At 45.3% G+C, this 22,172-nt stretch overlaps 1 protein-coding gene across 1 annotated transcript in view; it reads left to right on the forward strand.

The window, feature by feature from the left end:
• LOC126413151 (microtubule-associated protein futsch) overlaps window positions 1–22,172 on the forward strand; it is a gene marked incomplete at its 5' end in the record, with an annotated part of 139,074 nt that overhangs the window by 62,415 nt on the left and 54,487 nt on the right. Inside the window, 3 exons of the mRNA XM_050083045.1 lie at window positions 792–959; window positions 13,759–13,977; window positions 18,472–18,654. Of these exons, the coding sequence (XP_049939002.1) occupies window positions 792–959; window positions 13,759–13,977; window positions 18,472–18,654 (570 nt within the window). The remainder of the gene's footprint in view (window positions 1–791; window positions 960–13,758; window positions 13,978–18,471; window positions 18,655–22,172) is intronic.

Here is a 22,172-nt window from a genome sequence, read left to right on the forward strand (position 1 = left end):
TTTTTTGTCGTGGAGAACCAGGAGTTTTCCAATGCATCGATTGGCGTTTAGTTTCGGGATCGTAAGTAAAAAACCACGATTCATCGCAAGTAATAACATTTTGTAAGAATGTGGGATCACTTTCAATGTTTTCCAGGATGTCAGAACAAATCATTCTTCGGCGTTCCTTCTGTTCAATTGTGAGACACTTTGGAACCATTTTTGAACACACTTTGTTCATGTTGAAACTTTCATGAAGAATCTGCCTAACACTTTCCTTGTCAACTCCTGTTAACTCAGACACTGCTTTGATTGTTAAACGGCGATCTTGTCGAACAAGTTTACCGATTTTTTTAATGTTTGCATCAGTTTTTGCTGACAATGGTCTGCCAGTGCGAGTGTCATCACTGGTGTCTTCGCGGCCATCTTTAAATCGTTTAAACCACTCAAACACTTGTGTTCGCGATAAACAATCATCGCCGTACACTTGTTGTAACATTATAAACGTTTCAGTTGCAGATTTTCCTAGTTTGAAACAAAATTTGATGTTAACACGCTGTTCTTTCTGTACACTCAACATTTTCCGACGCACAGACAAAACTTCAACTACTTAAAACAGACGCCACGGGCAGACTGAGTGCAGGAGGCAGATGAAACTCGAGCAGTAGGCGGAGCGAGAGTCACGTGACAGGCCACTCGACTTTCAGCCTTATTGCATTCGTTTTATTGTTTCACCAGTACTAGTCCGGTTTTTTTCTAGCCACACCTCGTATATTTGTTAAGTGAGTAACAATTGGACTTTGTGCTTGCAGGATGGCACTTTTTCGCTGGCGGACTTGACGGACGCCTTCCAAGAGACCGAAGTGCAGCGAGTTCTGCGCGCCTACGAACACAGCATCACGATCGACGTACACTGCGCTCCAGAAGGAGACTGGACTTCCGAACGAATGTCGCGAGAGCCCTTCAGCCGATACTGCAAGGTACAGTGCGTCGCCCGGCGACCAAAGTCATATGGCCACCTTTGCTACACAAGCTGCCCAAACATCATACAGGCGCTAAACCGCCGCAAAATGAATATTTGTAAATGAGTAACCAATGATCGGACAAGGTCAACTGCAAGCATTAGTTATGTTCTTCTTCATCTTGAAAGCCTACCGCAGTCTTAAAAAAATTACGCCAAATGTTCAATTAAAATTATGAAACTAGTTTTACACCGATTTTCAGACACTTTTCAGGCATGACTCCATGATGACAATATCTGACTCGGAAATTTTAGTGATAATAGTAGTGCTTTTCGCACGCGCAACGCGATATACATTGAAAGTTTCTGAAGTTTTAATAAGTTTAAGCCAGGAGTACTGTTGCATTAATGAACAGGCAAATATAGAGCTTCATCTTGTAGACTAAACTCGTGCAAAACAAATGTACCTGCCATACGCATGATATAAAACTAAGCACACGGATCAGGAACTTTGAAATCCTGATAAACAGTGACAAATATACGTAGAAAGAGCAACTGAAGGAGACTCTTGTGAAGACGGCCAATGAACTCGCCCCCTCACGAGAAGAAGTAAGCATCCGTGGTGGAATGAAGACTGTGACAACGCAAAAGCCCAAAGACAGAGCCGGTCGCGGTGGTCTCGCGGTTCTAGGCGCGCAGTCCGGAACCGTGCGACTGCTGCGGTCGCAGGTTCGAATCCTGCCTCGGGCATGGATGTGTGTGCTGTCCTTAGGTTAGTTAGGTTTAAGTAGTTCTAAGTTCTAGGGGACTGATGACCACAGCAGTTGAGTCCCATAGTGCTCAGAGCCATTTTTTGAACCCAAAGACATACACTCTGAAGTAGGTGGAATTGTAAGAAAACCATGAAAAATTGGGAGAACTTTTTGGAACAGAGAAGGCTTGCCGCTAAGGTAATTCGAGGAACCAAACGGACCTCCACACAAAACCAACTAAACCAAGTCGAAGAGAGGTTAGCTAAGAATAACTAAAGAGATTTCTACAGAACCTTCAAGCAGACACTCAGAAAATACAATCCCTCAAGCCTCCATTTCAGAGACTCGCAGGGCAAACTGGTTTTTAGCAACAAGGACAACTGCCACCTCTTAGCTCAGAACTTTAAAAACCTACTCAACTGTGATCCACCCAGCGAACACTTCAACTACAAACAAACCACACCAAACCCGGACTCACAGCTTCCTTCATTGGAAGAAGTTGGACAAATCATTCAATTTCTAAAGGATAAAAAGGCAGCTGGAGAGGACTCCATCGTTGCTGAACTCTGGAAATGTGCTGGCAGCAACGCCGTGGGTAAGCTCACAGAGATCATCCAGGACATTTGGGAAACAGAGAAATTGCCACCTGACTGGAACACGGCTCTGGTCCATACGCTTCACAAAAAGGGAGACTTTACTCATCTGAACAACTGCCTTAGAATTTCTCTTATCTCAGTAACAAACAAGATTGTCTCCAAGGCGTTACTAACAAAGGCATAAGATCAAGTGGATAGTAAACTGGGAGAATATCAGGAAGGCTTCAGGAAGACTCGATCCTGTGTTGAACAGATCCTCAACCTTATAACTGCACTGGCATACTCCAAGACGAGGAAGCGAACGGTGGTCGTCATCTTTGTTGATTTGAGGAAGGCCTACGACTGCGTTGATAGAGAAATGCTTAACAAAATACTCCAGGAGCTAGGACTAGACAACAAAACCTGCCGACTCATTCTGGGCACATTGACCAACACCCATTCCAAGGCCAAATTTAGAGGTGAGACCTCAGAAAGCTTCGAGATAAAAACTGAAGTGAGACATGGGGATGGACTCTCCCTTCTCTTCAACAGTAATAGCCTGCACTGTACGTGCTTGAGCATTGTCCTGCAAAATGATGATCAGGTCCTGCAGAAAGTGTCATCACTTCTGTCTCTATGCTGTTCATTTTTGGAACACAACATAAGAGCCGCTTAGAGACAGAGCTGTTACTGATTTGTTTGGCTGTCGGGGCTGCTAAGTGCTATACCACTTCTTGCATTCCCCTGACTTAAGCCCTCGTAAGTTCAACTTGATTTCTAAACTGAAGAAAACACTTCACAGCATTCGCGGCTACAAATTCGTCGGGCAATAAACTGCGCAGATCCAATTGTCAACACAAATGTCACTGCTATGAGTATCCTACAACTTCCACATCGCTGGCAACGGGTTATACACAATGCTGGTGACTAATTTGAAGGTCAGTAAAACTTTGAAACGCGTATCTATTTTGTAAGAACTGTAAATAAATAGTTGCCACTATTAAAGATCCAGCCCTCGTATAAACACGCAGCCTAACAAAAATAGTGAAGCACTTAAAGGGTAGAAGGACACTATTTGAAACTTCACGGGTTGAGAGTGTCTGTGATGTTATTTCAGTGATTATAAGACCGGGTCAAATTTACAAAGGACTTGGCAGAATGAGCCTACTTACCAGTAAGGCGTTTCTTCCCCTCTGCTCTGGATGCATGCACTGTTTCGTTTGGGAAGTGTGTCGTAAAGCCGTTGTATCAAATGGTTCAAATGCTCTGAGCACTATGGGACTTAACATCTGAGGTCATAAGTCCCCTAGAACTTAGAACTACTTAAACCTAACTAACCTAAGGACATCACACACATCCATGCCCGAGGCAGGATTCGAACCTGCGACCGTTATGGTCGTGCGGTTCCAGACTGAAGCGCCTAGAACCGCTCGACCACATCGGCCGGCAAAGCCGTTGTATCCTTAGGCTGTTGTAACTGGTCCTTGTCATCATGTTCACCGGCACTGATTTGGAGTTGGACGTCCGAATTGATGACACACATTCTACCACAAACAGATCTAGAGATCTTGTTGGTCACGATAATACCTCAACATCACGTGCCATGTGGAGCATTTTCCTGTTGAAAAATGGCACCATGATAGTGTCGCATATGAGGTAACACGTGAGGACGCATAATGCCTGTGACGTGGAGTTGTACTGCCAGAGTTCCGTCTGTCACCACAACCGTGACCTAATGTCACACTCAATGGCCCCCACTCCAGCCCTCCAGGAGTAATGCGACCTTGCCTCTGCAAAACACTGGAAGGATGGGTCCTCCGAAGCCACCACACTCGCCCATGATAGTCGTGCGGGGTATAGCTGAAACGCCATTCTTCGCTGAACACTGCGACATCTTTCATCAGCAGTCACTGCTTTTCGGTCACAGCAGCTCTCCAAATAGCACCATTTGTCTTGTGGTAGCTACGCATGGGACGGTAATATCCTAGTCCGGTTGCTGCTGCTCTGCGACTTATGCTGTGGGGATGCTGAATGTTAGAGGGGGTTGATTACTTGTTCTCAGATGGCAGGCTTACGACATGCCGGGTGCACAATACGGCGATCCTTCCTTTTGGTGGTCACACGTGCTCTCTCGTCCCCATGCTGTCCAACATCGGGCCGAACGTCGCATAAATCGGGATATTGCACGATTCGACAACCGGCCAAGTGGAGACCCACAATAATGCTCCTTTCAAATTCTGTCACATGTTGATTGCAGGAGTATGTGGAATCTCCGTCTACCCCACAGCAATCAGTCAACGTCTGACGCTGTTCACGCTCCTTATACATTGAAGCGCGAAAGAAACTGGTATAGGCATACGTATTTAAATACAGAGATATGTAAACATCCAGAATACGGCGCTGCGATCGGCAAAGCCTATATAAGACAACAAGTGTCTGGTTCAGTTGTGAGAACAGTTCCTGCTGCTGCAATGGCAGCTTATCAAGATTTGAACGTGATGTTATAGTCGGCGCAAGAGTGATGGGACACAGCATCTGCGAGCAACGATGAAGTGGATATTTTCCAGTGCGACCGTTTCACGAGTGTCCGGTGAATCTCAGCAGTTCGGTAAAAAAATCAAGTCTCCGACATCGTTGCGGCCGGAAAAAGACCATGCGAGAACGGGACCAACGACCACTAAGAGACTCGTTAGCGCGACATGAGTGCAACCCTTCCGCAAATTGCTGCAGATTTCAATGCTGAGCCATCAAAAGTGTCAGCGTGCGAACCATTTAACGACATCGGCTTTCGGAGCCGGAGGCCCACTCATGTACCCTTGATGACTGCACGACACAAAGCTTTACTCTTCGCCTGGTCCCGTCAACACCGAAATTGGACTGTTGATGATTGGAAACATGTTGCCTGGTCGGACGGGTCTCGTTTCAAATTGTGTCGATCTGATGTACGGGTATGGAGACATCAGCATGAATCCATGAACCCTGCATGTCAGCAGGGGACTGTTCATGCTGGTGGAGGCTCCGTAATGGTGTGGAGCATATACAGTTGGACTGATATAGGACTCCTAATACGACTAGATATGACTCTGACAGGTAATACGTACGTAAGCATCCATTCATGTCCATTGCGCGTTCCGATGGACTTGGGAAATTCCAGCAGGACAACGCGACACCTCACACATCCAGAACTGCTACAGAGTGGCTCCAGAAACACTCTTCTGAGTTTAAACACTTCCGCCGGCTACTGTACTACCCAGACATGATCATTATTGAGCATATCTGGGATGCCTTGCAACGTGCTGTTTAGAAGAGATCTCCATCCCCTCTTACTCTTACAGATGGACAGCCTTGCAGGATTCATGATGTTAGTTCTCTCCATCACTACGCGTTCATCCACATCGTGTTGCTGCATTTCTGCGTGCTCGCGGCCGTGCGCGATAATAGGCAGGTGTACCAGTTTCTTTGGCTCTTCTGTGTATATCATACCAGACTCGGCAATAACACTAAAAACAAACAACACTAATGCACTCTGGTGGCCTGTCTACCTGTTACAGAGAATTGCATCTCCAATCGTTTACGTATCCGCCGACGGTGTGTACGTGTGCCAAGTTGCATTGACATCCGACCATGTCTTCTAGGCGCTTCACTTTTTGTCAGGCAGTATAAATGATATGAAATGGTGCGTACACATAAAACCAGTAGCAGGGGAGGCGAACCACATAAAATTCTTTGCAAGATACCGGGAAAGGCCATAGTACCTGTAAAGAAAATCTCATACATGACGTTCTTTGAAAAAATCTAGACTAATGCTCCAACTTTTGGAGTTCATATCGGGAGGTCATAACAGCAGCCGTGCTGATAGGATCATGACAGGTCGATATAGCCCCCACGAAGTTTAACAGGGGTACTCGGGAAACGTAAATTCAAATCTTTTAGGGGAAAGAGGGGATGCAGTTGTGTAAATGTAGAGAGGGTGTATTTGGAGAAGGCACTGCGAAATTCTGCTGCCGCCACATATACCTTGCGTAGCGATTATAAGAATAAGGTAACAGATCGGGACGCATACGGGGGAATACAGAGAAATCACCTCTCCATCGCTCAGTTACATCGAAAATATTCGTTCGAAGCACCCTCCACCACACACTCTACATTTGCTTGTAGATTACTTAAGCGGGTGTGGAATGAACAGTGGTATTCACCATATGCTCTATGCCTCGAAACCTACAGCAGAATGGGGAAAAAACTGATGCCTTTTTTGGAACCAGCAACATTTATCCTCTGGAAAATGTGTGCTCCAGTGCAATGAGTGACGGATTTTTGACCTTTATATCCTATTTAGGCGTTGTGCACGCCCCACCGGCTTCGCTATCGAAGCCGATCTTCATGCATCACAACAGTCAGTCAGTCGTGTGTAATTCCAGATCACACACAATATACACACAACCGACGCAGCCGTTTGTCCGTGTCCCGTCACGCGAGATGGCTCGCATAATGCAATTACTGCATTGTCAGTAAATAATTAATCTCCATAAATAACAAAAGCCGGTACCGGCCGTGCCCATTCGCACAATGCGTGTCAGCTGCAGCACGCCAGCCATACGTTATTGCATCGGAAACATCTCGATTTCAGCGCGTGCTCAGAATGGTACACCACCCCTAGCGATTTCCCGTTTCTGCGCAGACAGTGTTGATGTAGACGGATGTTTGGAGCTACGCTGCCGTGGACCAACGTGTCTGACTCGTCGCCCTCCGCCGTTTAATGCGATTTCCAAGTGTACCACGTGTGTCTTTTTCCTTAAGAAAATTCAGTGACAAGGTTGCGATCCCTCCACATGAGACATCTCGCAGATTCCCTCGGCCTCTCTCTAACGTGATGAAGCAGGAAGGGTGCGTTCTTGAGGACAAAAACTTAAGACGACCCGCAGCTCTAAAAGACATTCTAGCGAATTACACCCCCTTGGACCAGAAAGGCAAGATGTTCCCGGGGGAAGCTCAACGGCGACCCGTGGAAAATTGATCGAGCGGAGGAGGGAGGCTACCAGAAATGTCGACAAAGGTCAAGCAACTCGATTCGTTCGACGAGTTCTCCTTCTTCCTCCTCCCCTATCCCCTGGACTGCCATTTCAGTGGCAACGGAGCGTGCGGAGACGAGAATCGAGGTTGGGCAGGGTGATGCGATAACGTATTATATGCGGGCGAGGGGTGTAAGGCACAAAAAGTAACTCACAGAGGCCTTGCATGGCACATAAAACTGGCGGGTTGCGCTGCAACTGTAATGGCTCTGAAGGTGTGCAAAATTTTAATGAAACCGCTAATCATTACAAAGACAAATGCAACAGTAGCCTACAGTAAAAATGTTAGAAAAACGTATAACAATTTATGTTTGATGTAAGTAACCTAGAGTTCATTTTAAAAAGGAAACTATGCCTGATGTTCAGCAAATATTATTTATTTGCTTATGAACTGGCTTTCAGCTTAATATGCCATCGTCAGATGGAAACTGAATGTAATTTAACGCCTACATTATTTAATGGGAACATATTTCTGTAGTCTTACAACCTGCCTTTGTTGTTTCTCTCTCTATATATATATATTTGTAATAACCCTATATATATATATATATATATATATATATATATATATATATATATACAGGGTTATTACAAAAAATTGAAGCGATTTCACAGCTCTACAATAACTTTATTATTTGAGATATTTTCACAATGCGTTGCACACACATACATAAACTCAAAAAGTTTTTTTAGGCATTCACAAATGTTCGATATGTGCCCCTTTAGTGATTCGGCAGACATCAAGCCGATAATCAAGTTCCTCCCACACTCGGCGCAGCATGTCCCCATCAATGAGTTCGAAAGCATCGTTGATGCGAGCTCGCAGTTCTGGCACGTTTCTTGGTAGAGGAGGTTTAAACACTGAATCTTTCACATAACCCCACAGAAAGAAATCGCATGGGGTTAAGTCGGGAGAGCGTGGAGGCCATGACATGAATTGCTGATCATGATCCCCACCACGACCGATCCATCGGTTTTCCAATCTCCTGTCTAAGAAATGCCGAACATCATGATGGAAGTACGGTGGAGCACCATCCTGTTGAAAGATGGAGTCGGCGCCGTCGGTCTCCAGTTGTGGCATGAACCAATTTTCCAGCATGTCCAGATACACGTGTCCTGTAACTTTTTTTCGCAGAAGAAAAAGGGGCCGTAAACTTTAAACCGTGAAATTGCACAAAACACGTTAACTTTTGGTGAATTGCGAATTTGCTGCACGAATGCGTGAGGATTCTCTACCGCCCAGATTCGCACATTGTGTCTGTTCACTTTACCATTAAGAAAAAATGTTGCTTCATCACTGAAAACAAGTTTCACACTGAACGCATCCTCTTCCATGTGCTGTTGCAACCGCGCCGAAAATTCAAAGCGTTTGACTTTGTCATCGGGTGTCAGGGCTTGTAGCAATTGTAAACGGTAAGGCTTCTGCTTTAGCCTTTTCCGTAAGATTTTCCAAACTGTCGGCTGTGGTACGTTTAGCTCCCTGCTTGCTTTATTCGTCGACTTCCGCGGCTACGCGCGAAACTTGCCCGCACGCGTTCAACCGTTTCTTCGCTCACTGCAGGCCGACCCGTTGATTTCCCCGTACAGAGGCATCCAGAAGCTTTAAACTGCGCATACCATCGCCGAATGGAGTTAGCAGTTGGTGGATCTTTGTTGAACTTCGTCCTGAAGTGTCGCACTGTTATGACTGACTGATGTGAGTGCATTTCAAGCACGACATACGCTTTCTCGACTCCTGTCGCCATTTTGTCTCACTGCGCTCTCGAGCGCTCTGGCGGCAGAAACCCGAAGTGCGGCTTCAGCCGAACAAAACTTTGAGTTTTTCTACGTATCTGTAGTGTGTCGTGACCATATGTCAATGAATGGAGCTACAGTGAATTTATGAAATCGCTTCAATCATTTGTAATAGCCCTGTATAATGGTTGGAACTTAAGCAGTGGCAACTATTTATTCACAACCGATACAAAAGAGTTACATGTTTGCACCTGTTACTGTCCTTCAGAGTAGTCACCAGCGTTGTGTAGAACCCGTTGCCAGCGATGTGGAAGGCGTAGTATACCGTTAGCACAGCCTGTTCTGTTGATGGTGCGAATGGAGCGGTCTACTGCCTGTCGAATCTCTGGAACAGGTCTGAAGCTAATGCCACGAAGTGGTTCCTTCATCTTCGGAACCAAATCAAAGTCACAAGAACTTAAGTCCGGGGAGTATGGTGGACGGTACAGTACTTCCCAGTCCCATTGACCGAACAAAGCAGCCGCAGCTTGCGCTGTACGCGCCCGCGCACTGTCGAGCAAAATGATGGGTGGGTTGCTCAGAAAGTGTCGATGCTTCTTTCGCATAGCTGATCGCAGGTGATGCTCCAAAAACGAACAATAATACTGTGCATTGACGGTCTGCCGTGGAGGAACGTAATGCGTTAGGATAACACCATCACAGTCGTACAGGAGAATCGCCATAATTTTAGACCGCTCCATATGCACCATCAACAGAATAGACTCTGCTAACGGTATACTACGCCTTCCACATCGCTGGCAACGGGTTCTACACAACGCTGGTGACTACTTTGAAGGACAGTAACAGGTACAAACATGTAACTCTTTTGTATCTATTGTGAATAAATAGTTGCCACTATTTAAGTTCCAACCCTTGTATATATATATATATATATATATATATATATATATATATATATATATATATATATATATATATATATATATATATATATATATAGTTATTTCTCCCTTGAGGCACAGCATCGGCATTGGATGGACTGTTAGTGTTTGAATCGCACCTGCTCTGTAGCCGACCAAAGCCAGATGCAAGAATTTTTAAAATATTAGTGAAATATATATATAGGAAACTATCAGCCTCGATTACGGTAATGAAATCAACCTTTACCTAAGTTTCAGCCCAAGTAATTGAGCCTTCTTCAGAAGATGTACCTGATTCTATAATACGTCTACGAGGACTTGGTCTAGAAATAAAAACTGAAACAGCCTTTATTTGTAGACCGTGCCCTCGTAGATATATTATAGAATCAGGTATAGCGTCTGAAGAAGGCTCAATTACTTGGGCTGAAACCTAGATAAAGGTTGGTTTCATTACCGCAATCGAGGCTGATAGTTTCTTATATATTAGATTATCACGATTGCTGACTGGGCTGCAATGTTGAAAGGTCTAAAATACTAGTGAAATATATGTTTATATGTTTGTAGTTTGAAAATTGATGGACTGAAAGATGAAAACGTTGATAGTTAAACGTTGTGAATTTCTTGAGGGGGACATGTAACAGCAGTATAGGGACTTTGGGAGGGTGGAGAGTACGTAATCCGGAGAGCAGCGTGTAGGAAAGTCTTAGAATGGGTGTCTGGTGCTGATATATTGCTGCCATGACGGATTTGACGGAGAGCAAACTGAGTACTTTAGGCGTGGCTACCAGTGAAAGGCTAGGAATGGGAAGGAGGTGGTTCTGATGTGGGAAAGGAAAAGAAAGGACTGTTCCATCTGGAGGGATGGGTGGCAGTGAAATGTACATAACCCTGATTTATACGAGCGACATGCTTGCTTCAGTAATTCTGATTACTTGTTGTGCCAGATGCCGGTGTGCAAATCAGCAGACAAGCACGTCGTGACTGAGTCAATGATATCAAAATCGGCCGAGTGTTCCCAATGTAGAGTTCCAAAGCCTCGTGCATGCATGATTAGATTGCATGCGCAGAAATGGCAGACGGTAACTCGACTGTTGAAATCGGAAGGTACTACTCGCGAAATTCAAGCCGCCACTCAGCACGGTGGCTGATGGTAGCGACCAGAAGGCATTTCTCACTTACAGTCGATTCCATCAGCTACCACGCCGAGTTCCAGCCTGGACTCTGCGAATAAAAAATATTACCAATTCTCGCTGCTCTCAGTTGTGGTAACTTAAAGGAATTTATATATAAATTGAAGGTGGAGCGGAGGGGGGGGGGGGGGGAGGAAGGGAAGGAAAGTGAAAGGATAGGGAAGGGATTACTGCAGATGTCAGCTGCATCGGGAATCAGCGGCGACGAGTGAAAATGTGTACCGGACTGGGATTCGAACCTGGGATCTCTTGCTTACTACGCAGATGTGTCAACGACTGTGTCATCCGGGACTCACAATCCCACAGAGCGGCACCTATCTGCAGTCTCTCTGCATCTCATCCATGCTCGCTACTCTGAGATCCCGCTGGAGGTCGGACGAACTTGTGCATCCGCACTGAAGAAAGTGGATCCACTGTCCATTTAGAAGAATCAGTTATATGAACGCGTGGGGCCCTTCTTTAGGACATGTCCGATACAGAACAGACACCACGCAGCCGTATAATTAATGAAGTTTGCGCTCTTGTGCCTTATTAATCTATACTTTACTATTCGCTTTGCTTTAATGACACGTTGCAAAGAACGTATGAAACTTGGTATTTTTCTTGCTCCTGTTCTTCCACAAGTGAGACCAAATTTCAGAACACAAAGAACGACAAAGAAGAAGCCTACATTGCGCATAAATGAGAATACAAATACATAAAAAGCAATTTTTCATGAACGTAGTTTCAGTACAGAACAATTCAGTTCTTTTTAAGGAAGTAATTAGCTTGTGACGTTACCAGTGTTTGATACTGAGACATAAAATCAGACATAGCATAAACCAAAAAGTTTTAATGCCTTCTAAATATTGTGTATTGATATTTGTGCATTATCTTCAGTAAAAAAATGTTCGACACTCTTTTCACATTCTTTTAGTTTTCAGCAGTGTGGAGAATCTAATACACAACCTTTGATCATTAATAAACTCCACTATCATTTGTAGTTCTTTACTTCGATTACCATATTCCTGTTTTTTTCTTTTTTTGTGTGTGTCGCGATTGCCCCTCACAACTTGATGTTCACCTTACAGTACAGAACTAAGCCACGTAACGTTATGTTGACGTTTCGTCTAGTGTGAAGACACCACCATTCGATTCTGGCATTCCCTTCCAATCTTTGACGTTCTATTTACGTCCAAGTTGAATTTTCCTTAATTCTACAGATATCGGCGGAAACAGCAATGAGAAAAAACGCTATTTTGGTGCCAAGGTATACACACAAGCGACTGCTCGTGGAAGTGAGTCTCAGTCAGGAATAATACGCGAGGGGTGCCGCAGTACACATGCCACGAGCAATCGACAGAAGTAAGAAAATCGCACATATTAAAGAGGCCTTAGCGACCAAGTGATGGGAACTGATTGGCCTTTCATTGGAAGATGTGGGAAGAGTGCACAAGAACGGTTGGAGAGAAGTGACGGACAGATGTGACAGGTTACCAGGATTTGACGATGGTTGAGGAACAGTGGAATGGTTGATGCGCGTTTGGGGGATATACAGAATACAGAGACAGGGAGTTTCAGTTGGCATAGGCGTCGTGTTGGGAAAGGAAACTGGGTGTGCATGGCAAGGTATTCGGACATTTGGAAGAATTTTGGGAATGTTGAAGTTGAGATCACATTGCCAAGTGGGGGGGTGGATCGGACCGGAATTTAGAGATATTGTGCGTAAGTCCTCTTTTTTAATATAGAGTACTTAGTACTTTAACTGCTTGTCGTCGTTTTTTGGGACAGCTAGAATTTTACAACAGCATATAATACGAATTACATGTGGTATGAACTCAAGGATGTCCTGCAGAGGCCTGATCAAGACACTGGGAATGCCAACTATTGCTTCCCAACATACGCATTCATCACTGAACTTTGTCGTAAATAATAAATCTCTTTTTTCCAATCTACAGCTAAGTTCATCGAATCAATAGCAGAAATAAGAATAATATTTGTAAAGATTTAGAGCCACATATTTTTGTCGAGAAATGTGTCCATTATTAAGGAATACACATTCTCAGTAACTTGCCAGCCGCTGTACGAAGTTTAACTACTACGTAATTACACTCAGTTTAAGACGAGCCTAAAGGACTTATTGCCAGCCAAACTTTCTACTCTACTTCAGAATTTATTCGCGAAATCCAATCGATTTATATATCATTAATAATATCAAGTGACTTAAGCATTTCGTTATATTTGACTTCATCACACCTTCAGTGCACCTTCAGTGTAATCAATGTCAGTACGGCAATGTAAATGTTGTAAACTAATTTCCTGTTTGATTTTGAGAGGCAATAACGATCATATGTTTCACTGTCTATTGTACATGTACATGTTATGTGAGAAATAAAAATATATTTAAGATTTTTTTTTTCTTATTCTAAATCCACAAGCATCATTTCACTTAGTTTAAATGGAGGGAACATCAACAGCTCTTCTTTTTTTGTAGATATGAATATTTACTTTTGTTTTATGACGTTTTACATCCTTAAGGATCTCCCTCTGTGGATTGTGGAACGTAGAGTATATCTAATGCAATGTAATGTTAATCTAGGTGCGAATCAATCCTGACGACCGAATGACGGCCGGCGGCGCCGCCATCGGCAACTTCATCAACTACCTGTCGGCGTTCGTGCGCGCCGCGCCGCTAGAGGCGCTACTGGAGCCCAGCGACGTGGTGGGCAATATCCGGTTCAGCCACCCCACACTCTACGTGTTCCCCGGCGGACAGGGGGACGCGGCACTCTTCGGCATCAACGGTTTCAACATGTTGGTAAGCTGATCCTCTTCAGGTCACCTACAGTAGGAATCAGTCTGAACAATACATCTGAAATGATACGATCTCTTCGAATACTTACCCAACCTGAAACCTCCTCTCATCTTCAATGACCCAGTCCCACACATTCCCCACAAGTGCAAAGCACACCGGACCCAACAAAATGCGAACTCACGGTCCTCGTCTGACCAGCTGACAATCCTCCCCAACCGCGCTCTCCACCCCCTTCTCATATCTAAAGATAACGTCTGCTTTATTACAGGATTCCTGCAAAACATCTATGCATTCCAACAATCCCACACACTCTAAACAAATTTCCCCAGTTGCCGAATGTGTCTTTCATCTCAATGTAACCGCCTCACATACACTCAAACAGGGCACTTAATTTTAAACCGACTATCCACCCTAGTGTAACCTACCCACTTCTTTTAATCACCAATATCCTTCCTTAGCGATTGCATCCAACGGAGATTTCTACTCTCATCTCTACTCAATCAACAATCCCACCCACCATCCAACACCTAAATCCCACACATTCTGTCTTATTCCTATGTACGTGCACATTTCTGCCTCCGTCGCTCCCACCACTACCAAACGTGCAGTATATTCTCTCTCGAACATAACGCCCTTAGTGCCTGCAAAAGGGTCACCCCTAAGTATTTCACTTCGTTTATCCATACAAGTTCTTGATGTTGAAGAGTAAGCCTGTCCTGCAAGTCGGGTCGTTTGCGAGTGAAGAGGACAGCCTTAGTTTTGTGGGCGTTAAGAGAAATGGGATTATCTGATGTCCACTGTTCCTCAGCGTGAGCTGATGTTGAAGTCTCCCCACTGCTGCAGTAATCCACCGGCTACAGGTGAGTAAGGCTGTGTCGTACGGAAACTGAGCCAGGACGACCTGGTGGAGGTTGGGTAAGTCGTTAACATCAACGATGAAAAGAGTTGGGGATAGGACCGAGCCCTGTGGGAGACGTTCCTGGAGCGTTGCCCATCGATGTGAACCATTATCTGCCAGTATTGGAGAAAACTGCCAATTTTACATAGACAACAGGCAAGGTTTGCAGTTTGATCAAGAGCTTATCAGTCCACACCCAGTCATAAGCTTTTTCTACGTCTAAGAATATGGCCGCGGTATAATTGAAAACATTAATAATATAGGCGGTGGGCTCTGTGACTCGCAGTAGTTGAAGTTGAGCTGAAAGCTAAGGCTGGAACGCAAACTGATCTGGCCTAATGATGTCCTGATCGTAGATAAATGGTCTCATGCGCGCGAGGTTACCGAAGTCGCAAGTCTACCGCGATCGTCTGACCTCATTAGGAATGGTAAATAACAACGTAGGCGACAATTTCTCACCATTCCAACTTACAGTGCTGTTCAGAACATCGTCCGTCAATTACAGATGAAGCGCCACCTGCTGGTCATTTCGTGCACGTTTTTAGTTTCAATAAAACCCCATGTCATTTCAACCACGTGCATTAACTTTTAGCTATCTACCTATAATATTCCATGAAGTATTGAAATTTCGAAAGTTAACGGACGTTTGGGTCACTCTGTATTCTGGAGAATATCTTGAAGACTTGATTTAGAGATGTTGCTCCACTGTTACTGACACACACAGTGGTTACAGTTACTACAAGCCACACAAGAAGTTGGGAAACGGAGCCAAATTTCTAGTAGTTTACTGTCGAGTTGAGATTTTCGCAAATGTTTTATTTGTATCTTACAGAAACTAGCAGTACGGCAATAAACATCCTTTTAAACACGTCGCTAACGGGAATCAAGTATTTTATAGCAATACAACAAGTTAAAAAATTTTTAAAAAATACACAGAAGCTAGCATTACGGCAATAAACAACCTTTTAAAACACGCCGCTAACGCCAGTCAAAGTAATTTATAGCAATACAACCATTTTTAAAAAATTCAAAGAACATTAGCAAACAGGCTACTAAAGTAAATACAGAACTTTGTTAATAAAGTACGGTGAGGTAGTGAAGCTACCAACACCGCCATTAGAAAAAAATTAAACAGGTCTCCGCAAACACACGATTAATGGCAATAAAAGGAATTTACAAACTTGGAGGAATTTTAAAAAGAAGTTTTAAACAAAAGTGTCCTGGAATATCATTAGAACATAACAGATATGACGGACCCGTGTAAGGCGGCGACAAATCACCCACTCAGGGATGCTCAGGCTAGGCAGAATACTGACCAATTTAAATACGCCCGTAAACACAATTGCCACTCTCAGGCTGGTCACTGCACCGACTTTTAGCCAGCGAAAACTTGTTATAAGATGGCTTAACTTGCTGACAGAATTAGAGCTAACCTCGTGCAAGGAAACATTACACCACACAGTCCTGAATGTGCGACCATATGATCAATCAACAAGAAGCATGAATTTACTCACAACCCACGAAAAAACAGCGAAACAATTAAACTGTCAAAACTACACCTCCCATCGGACAGTAACGAGAGGAGGAGGAGGAAAGATCAGTCGTCAATTACACCGGTGCCAGGGACAGGAAACCCGGTCGCCGGAGGCCACAAGGCAGAAGAGACGCTGGTTACACAAAATTATTACTTGATGATTAACCTTCCACGAACTTAACTTGGAATTGTGCTCGAACAGGCAGTACACGACCTCCTATGGCAAGGATCCACACATCCGACCGCGCACGCGTCGCCACTGTACCCAACACGCCACGGTCACGCGACAGCACGCTCTGTCACCGGAGTTCACGTCTTCTCTGCAACGCTGACGGGCATTGACCGCTCCTTCATGTTAGGTGCCTACTTTTAAACTCCAGTGTTGGAACGGAGGATTTAAAGAAGCTTGTTAACGTCTCACCAAGGCGAAATGAACAGCAACAACTCGTGGGGCGATTCTGTATACAACCAAGACGCGGGGAGCTCTTCCGTCAACTCGACCCGCTCGTTACACACAACCGACGTACATCACGTGGCGAGTCTGTACAACCGACCACGCCTGCTTCGCGCTGGAGAGCCGCACTGCCCTCCCGTGTCCACCAGACTCTCTCTGCGCGCAACGCCCCTACGTCCGCGCCACCACACGAGGTTACAACCGATCAAACATCTCACTTCCTCCATAGCAGTTTTCCGGAAGCAAAAACGCAGATATCGATAGCAGAGGGAAAAGACAACCAAGCAGCCACTTAATGACAGACAACATATCAAACACGTCAGGGGAAGAAAAGGAAAGCTAATGCAATCTAAACACAAGGTGTAGCACGAGTCGACACACGGCTCAGTTACTTTTGACACAACGTCGTTGACACTATGGTTCTTTTTAATTTTTTTTTTAAATCTTTTGTTAAACCATTATAATTATACAAATCAACCCACTTCCTTAATTCATTAGTGGGTCCTAACATTTATATGTAAATTTTGCAGCTAGTTTAATGTTAGTATGTGAGCTACATTTATTAACATAACAATGGGCATCTACTATCTACATATACTATTTATACCTAATTCCTACAACTAATTTAATTTATATACGTAATCTGCAGCGTCACATGTGTGCCAGTGAGGATATAAACCTACTTTCGTGTGCCTTGCTCTTCGAGCTAATCCCGACGAGCATGCCCCTGGCACTGGGCAGGCCTCGATGTTGAATTCGCTGCAGTTCCTAACGTAATTTCCTATAAACTAAGTCCTACAATCTAACTAACTTAAACCTACGTCATATTCGGTGTGTGTCGTAATCGGTGGTTGTTCCCTACTCCCCCTAGTCCTGCACGCGGCGGATTCCAACTTAGATGTAGTCGGCCAGTCCACACACAGGCGGCATGGGAATCGGGCTTTTGGACGCAATCGGTGGTGAATTGTCATTATTTAATGTATCTCGCCTAAATAGTCATATAGAACTTTTCGAGATACCTCGTTTGCCAAGGTGTTTAAGGTCTGAAAGGTCTCCTCTCGTCTGAGTAAATGGTATGTGTCTCGGTTGGGTAGTCTTTCACGTAGTGTGTTGGCAATATCATTGAAGAGGGGACATTCGTAAACCACATGCTCGGGTGTGCCTTCCGGATCACCACAGTCGCACGCTGGTGTTGCCGTCTTCCCAAATCGACGTAGTAAGTCGGGTAGGGTCCATGGCCAGTGAGAAAGTGGATCAGACCTCTTGTGGGCTCAAAATACTTCAGTCCAACTCGTTCCCTCACTGGTTTCACGTCCACTACTGAACACTGCCTGCTCGCTACTGACTGGTCGATAGCACATCTGTTGCTTACAGTTGTTAGTTAAAGCTGCCCTTGCGGTTACTGCACTGATGGCCTTTATACACAAGAATGAGTCTCGGAACGTTTTGGACGGAAGACGCAGCAGTCAAGAATTTGGCCAAATCGGCAAAGATTTGGAGCATTCGCTGGTGTGTGTGTGTGTGTGTGTGAGAAAGAGAGAGAGAGAGAGAGAGAGAGAGAGAGAGAGAGAGAGAGAGAGTGCTGAGTCACGCCCTGTTGTGCTGTTGCAGGTGGACGGCGGGTTCGCGCGCAAGGCGTGCTTCTGGGACTTCGTGCGCCACCTGGACCGCTTGGACGCAGTACTGGTCACGCGACTCAACAACGGCAACGTAAACGGCATGTCGGCCGTGCTGCGGCGTAAGCAGGGCGGCCACGTGTACCCACAGATCGGCCACTTCTTCTGCAACCTGCAGGTACTTCGAAGCTGAGGCGGGCCTAAGGCCACTCGGTAGCTATCAAACCTGCTAGATGACAGATGTGAGCCACATGTAGCACTACGGAGGGTAGTCGTAAAGATTTACCGAGCGAGGTGGCGCAGTGGTTAGCACACTGGACTCGCATTCGGAAGGACGACGATTCAATCCAGCGTCCAGCCATCCTGATTTCGGTTTTCCGTGATTTCCCTAGATCACTTCAGGCAAATGCCGGGATGGTTCCTTTGAAAGGGCACGGCCGATTTCCTTCCCCATCCTTCCATAACTCGAGCTGGTGCTCCGTCTCTAATGACCTCGTTGTCGACGGGACGTTAAACACTAATCTCCTCCTCCTCCGTAAAGATTTAATTATCATAAAAAAAATGAAGTTGGGACCATGACAGTGGGTGATGGTATTAGTCCGTTTCTACGTACCCTCCCTTCGATGCGTCACATTTTTCTTAACTATAGTTGACTTGGCAGAGACCTAGGTTGTGGAAGTGTGCATTTTGGCAGTTCAGGAAATGATCGACCTCGAAAATCACCTCGTTGTCGTTCTGTAAATGCCTGCCCCGCAATGGTTTCTTCACCCGAGGAAAGAGTAAGAAGTCGCTGGGTGCTGTGTCAGGGAGAATACTTAACGAGGCAAAATGTGATGGCCCAAATAATCAGCATGCGTGTGTGCTATGCACGGGAAAAACCGACAGGTTAAAACAGAACAGGTATTTTACTTCTGAGCAACTGGTATTTTTCGGCATATGTTTGCTCTCGGTTACAAGTTTTTTGGTTTTTTTTATAATAACCAGGTACATCATCTATGGTCATCAGTCCCCTAGAACTTAGAACTACTTAAACCTAACTAACCTAAGGACATCACACAACACCCAGTCATCACGAGGCAGAGAAAATCCCTGACCCCGCCGGGAATCGAACCCGGGAACCCGGGCGTGGGAAGCGAGAACGCTACCGCACGACCACGAGCTGCGGACAACCGGGTACAAATCCAGCATATCATATGCTTATAGTAGCAGTGCTAAAATTTTTAGTTTTTAAATAAAACTTTCTTTAAAAAACAAGTAATATTTATTCGTAAAGCTACCGTTACTTTGAAAATATTGGGAAAAGTGATGAATGCTATTTTAATAACGGCGACGATAGTTAGGAACTAGCAGCAAAGACATGACATAACAAACGGTATTGCACTGTAGAGACAATGAATAACTACTTGCTGTGTGGAGTGGGCCGGCCGGTGTGGCCGTGCGGTTCTAGGCGCTTCAGTCTGGAACCGCGTGACCGCTACGGTCGCAGGTTCGAATCCTGCCTCGGGCATGGATGTGTGTGATGTCCTTAGGTTAGTTAGGTTTAAGTACTTCTTTGTTCTAGGGGACTGATGACCACAGATGTTAAGCCCCATAGTGCTGAGAGCCATTTGAACCATTTTTTTGTGGAGTGGCCTATTAGAACGTAAGCATGTACGTGCAGCGTGCAAGACTTGCCCCCAACTTTATACAGTAGTTCCACACTATCATCCTCCGACATCTGTTGTATTTCATAACGGCACAATGCCTAGCTGGAAGTATGTTTCGAAGTGCGGCGATAGTGGAGCACAATGCTCTATTTCCTTTAAAAAATTAAAAACAGAAGGAGGAACAACAAAGTGCGACATCGTGTAAGGAAAAAACATCCAAATGTCCCCTGGAAGAGAAGTTCAGTTTATCGATCTATCTGTAGTGTTACTGACATGCTGTAAACTTCGATGATAACTGAACCCTTAATTTTTTGGCTGGCGAAAAATTGATACCATCCGAAGGTGACGATGCAGGGATGTCATCAACTTGTGACCTTTCGCTCTCCTCACAACGCCCTTCTCTTTCACCTTCGCCACCTCTGCTGGAGACATTGATACCTGTTTCTGCCACAGTCACAACACCTTACAGGTCGAGATCTCCTACTTCCTCATGCAAGAACCCCCCCCCCCCCCCCCCACTCCTACTAAACCTCGAGAAATGTCTGAGTTTAGCCGTTGAGTCCGTTGATGGCGATACAAGGGGCGTAGAGTATACCACGCTTTCCCACCCGTGTTTTGGGATAATTCAGCCAGTCTGTCCTAGAACTGATTTTGTGAGCTGCCGCGTAGGCGTTCTTCCCACCTGTTATGTGGATATGCTCTCATAGTTTTATGTTCTCTTGCAGAGCCATAGCAGTGCTGTGCTACAGACGCGAAATTTAACCGACAGGAAGAAGATGCTGTGATATGCAAATGATTAGCTTTTCAGAGCATTCACACAAGATTGTCACCGGTGGCAACACCTACATGAGGAAAGTTTCCAACCGATTTCTCATACACACACAGCAGTTGACCGGCGTTGCCTGGTGAAACGTTATTGTGATGCCTCGTGTAAGGAGCAGAAATGCGTACCATCACGTTTCCGACTTTGATAAAGGTCGGATTGTAGCCTATCGCGATTGCGGTTTATCGTATCACGACATTGCTGCTCGCGTTGGTCAAGATCCAATGACTGTTAACAGAGTATGGAATCGGTGGGTTCAGGAGGGTAATACGGAACGCCGTGCTGGATCTCAACGGCGTCGTATCACTAGCAGTCGAGATGACAGGCATCTTATCCGCGTGGCTGTAACTGATCGAGCAGCCACGTCTCGATCCCTGAGTCAACAGATAGGGGCGTTTGCATGACAACAACCATCTGCACGAACAGTTCGACGACGTTTGCAGCAGCATGGAGTATCAGCTCGGAGACCATGGCTGCGGTTACCCTTGACGCCGCATCACAGACAGGAGCGCCTGCGATGGTGTACTCAACGAAGAACCTGGGTGCACGAATGGCAAATCGTCATTTTTTCGGATGAATCCAGGTTCTGTTTACAGCATCATGATGGTCGCATCCGTGTTTGGCGACGTCGCGGTGAACGCACATTGGAAGCGTGTATTCGTCATCGCCATACTGGCGTATCACCTGGAGTGATGGTACGGGGTGCCATTGGTTACACGTCTCGGTCACTTCTTGTTCTTATTGACGGCACTTTGAACAGTGGACGTTACATTTCAGGTGTGTTACCACCCATGGCTCTGCCCTTCATTCGATCCCTGCGAAACCCTACATTTCAGCAGGATAATGCACGACCGCATGTTGCAGGTCCTGTACGGGCCTTTGTGGATGAAGAAAATGTTCGACTGCTGCCTTGGCCAGCACATTCTTCAGACCTTTCACCAACTGAAACCGTCTGGTCAATGGTGGCCGAGCAACTGGCTCGTCACAATACGCCAGTCACTACTCTTGATAAACTGTGGTATCGTGTTGAAGCTGCATGGGCAACTGTGCCTGTACACGCCATCCAAGCTCTGTTTGACTCTATGCCCAGGCGTATCGAGGCCGTTATTACGGCCAGAGGTCGTTATTCTGGGTACTGATTTCTCAGGATCTATGCACCCAAATTGCGTGAAAATGTATTCACATATCAGTTCTAGTATAATATATTTGTCCAATGAATACCCGTTT

This window comes from Schistocerca serialis, chromosome 7 (genome assembly GCF_023864345.2).
Source record: "Schistocerca serialis cubense isolate TAMUIC-IGC-003099 chromosome 7, iqSchSeri2.2, whole genome shotgun sequence".
NCBI classification, from domain to species: domain Eukaryota; kingdom Metazoa; phylum Arthropoda; class Insecta; order Orthoptera; family Acrididae; genus Schistocerca; species Schistocerca serialis.